Below are 3087 nucleotides of genomic sequence, written 5' to 3' on the forward strand. Positions count from 1 at the left end.
TTGTTATCTCTTTTGTTCTATAGCCCTGATGAAGACCTGAAACTCAGGTCGAAACGTCGGCATAAAATAAATAAATATGGTTTGTTTATTTATGTTGTACTTTGCTGACCGCACCCCCCGACAAACTTATCCAAACAGAGAATTTTGGATTGTACGGATTGGATACGAGAGGAATTCGAAGGTTTAGTGGAACTGAAAAAACATTAGGCGATTTTAGATTATTTTGTTTATTATGTAACGTGTATCGATTTTTGTTGTTGATTAAAGATCTTTAAAATTTACATACATATTAAAACTTAATAGCCTCATATCGGCTTCATCTCCGAACTTTTTTTTTCTCCTACATTAACTTATCAATTGTTTGCAATAAACAACATTCTATTTATAAATAAATTATATTTAATTATACATTTTAGGTTCATTAGCATTGGGCTCAGATCGAAATTTATTTTATGCATAATGTTTTTAATATATATTTTATATTACAATGTTTTTTTTTCTTTTATACACATAATTTACATCGCTCAATTTACAATTTTAATTTAAAAAATTACTATATACTATTTAGAACAATAAATACAAAACAACAATTAATATAATCCTATAAACATATTTACATACATAATGGTTTTTATATAAACTTTTTTAAAAATATTTTTACAATCGTTTGGATAACAATGTGTGGTGGTCCTGGGTAACATTTATAAATTAACATAAAATTTTTTTAATATTTTTTAAAATTATTAACACTTATTAATTAAATTTAAATAAAAAACGTATATAGAGAGCCGTTATATATTATGGTAAGACTTCTCTAAGTAGTCATCCAAGATATATATCTAATACAATCAGAGGTCAAAAATTGATAAAATTGTGTCAATATATTAGTTTTCATTTTTACACAAACCCATATAAAACCTAACCGATTTCAGATATATATTTATTTACTCAAATTTATTTAAAACACATCAGGTACATAAGGTTAAAATATATATATATTTTTAAACATGGGTTCATTTAAGTAAAATGTACTTGTCAAACACAGCTCACAAAGTTTAATACTTAAAAAAATATACAAAATATTAACCCTTGATTGAAGATAGTGGACTTTTTTTTATTTTCAATTCTCTTGATAAACAAATTAATATTATTACGTTAAAATTCGTCTACATGATGGCTGTATAACGATGACGTCATTCTGGAATTTACTGTCATGAGAGCAACAGTTTATACCATGGCAGTTTAAAGGTTATGTTTAAGAGTTTGCAAATGAAAATAGTAGTAGAGAAGTGGTTAATAAAAGTTTTAAATTTGGAAAGGAATTTTATAGAAGAATTTATGAATAGATGGGACAAAGGCAATTAGCCCGCATTTAAAGAATTTTAAAGGAAAAAATGAAAACAAAATAAGGAATCCTTGAAAATGACCTAAGGGGTCGAAACGTCGGAAGTTTAAAAAGAATAAAGTTGAGAGAAAAAGGATCAAAATTATTTTAAAGAAACTAAACCACTCTCAAACAAGTACATTAATAAAAAAGTCTTTTACATTATTTATGGATTATTATATTTGATTAAAATATTATGTTAGACAAAATTTTGTCTAATTGAAAAAAAAAGATATACATCTTGGTCAAAACTACATTGTCCATACTTACAATATATTTCTTTTTTTTTATTGCTATGTGTATGCTTTGAAAAAAAATTTTCAATCTACAATTTAACCTAACCTTCTAAACGAACCTCGATGTTCCATGCATTTATTATCAATCAGTAAGTTATAAAAATCCTGAAAGGGGTTTGACAAGCTATTATTTATTTTATTTTACGGTCCTTAAGCTACCAGCAGATAAGAATTGCATCAATCTTCAATAACCACTCAGTAGAATAATTTGTTTACAAAATGTAGTTAAGAGCATTTGGATTCAAGTTCGCAATTTATTTTTAATGAAATTACTATAGTAATGGTTCGCGGCATTTTTGATGATTGGTGGTTCTATGCATACAGAAAATCTATCCATAAAGCTGATCTTTAAGTTCGTAAAAACGTCCACAAGATCTCCACTGAAGGGTTGTGTTCCTTTTAAATTAAAATCTAATGAAATAAAAAAATATAAAAGAGAAAAACATTGATCAAGGTATAAACATGCCCCCAATAAATATTCTCGGTAAAATTTCTATAATACTATGTTTGGTGAGGCTAGCCAGAGCTAGCCCTATGTACAATACAATCTACAATATTTACACAATTTACATCAACAATATCACAATAGTTGGGTGCTAAAGTGCACAGTCCTATCGGCAACCACAGCCCACCACCGTCATGTCCTGGTAGTTCTTGAGAACCACCTTCCCCTCGTCGAGGTACAGCATCGAGATGGACGAGAGCTGTGTGGGGACGCAGCAGGCCTTGGGCACGGCGTTGGGGTTGACCGAGTGGACCAAGGTCTGCACGATGGCGTGGTTCGTGGAGTTCAAGTGGTCAGCCAGGGGGAAGGGGCAGTCCCCGTGGCAGTAGTAAGCGTCGTAGCCAGGGGGCGCCACGATCCAATCGTCCCACCCGACCGCCTTGAAGTTAACGTAGAGAGGATGTCGCCTGCAGATCTCCCTCCCGTCCTTCCTTCTGTGCTTCTTTCCCTGGGCTGCGGCTCGCTTCTTCCGCGACAGCAGCTCTTCTAGTCCTCGTGGTCCGGATTTCCCGTCGTCCGAGAAGAGGAACATCATTTGAAGGTCCCTCTTGACCCTCTGCGGAGGGCCTTCAACTTCCACCAGAAGGCCGTGGTTGGTCCCGCTGGTCCAGCGTTCTACCGCTGGAGTCACGTCCAGGAGGACGCTACCATTCTTGCTCGCCTTCTTCGAGTCCAATATCCTGAGAATGGGGCCGTCGCCGCCCTTCATTCCGGGTTGCAGAATGTCGTGGACCAAAACTCGCTGCCCTGCCTGGAAGCCGGACAGGTGTAGTTCAGCTAGAGTTGGCGTTTCAGTCGCCAAGACGTCAGTAACATTGAAATTGAGCCGGAATTTCCGCCTTGCTCGGTCATCTTCATTACCTGAAATTTGAAGAAGAAAAAATATTAGCAAACAAGAATAA

At 34.4% G+C, this 3087-nt stretch overlaps 1 protein-coding gene across 2 annotated transcripts in view; it reads right to left on the reverse strand.

Annotated features, from left to right (window-relative positions):
* Positions 1-211: 211 nt before the first annotated feature.
* Positions 212-3087, reverse strand: part of LOC106681269 (protein decapentaplegic) — a 135300-nt gene continuing 132424 nt past the window's right edge. For both annotated transcript variants that reach the window (XM_014421507.3, XM_014421517.3), the window contains exon 3: positions 212-3046. In XM_014421507.3, coding sequence (XP_014276993.1) covers positions 2292-3046 — 755 coding nt within the window. In that variant the 3' untranslated portion in view covers positions 212-2291. The remainder of the gene's footprint in view (positions 3047-3087) is intronic.

This window comes from Halyomorpha halys, unplaced genomic scaffold (assembly GCF_000696795.3).
Source record: "Halyomorpha halys isolate HHAL.00 unplaced genomic scaffold, Hhal_1.1 Scaffold19.1, whole genome shotgun sequence".
NCBI lineage: Eukaryota > Metazoa > Arthropoda > Insecta > Hemiptera > Pentatomidae > Halyomorpha > Halyomorpha halys.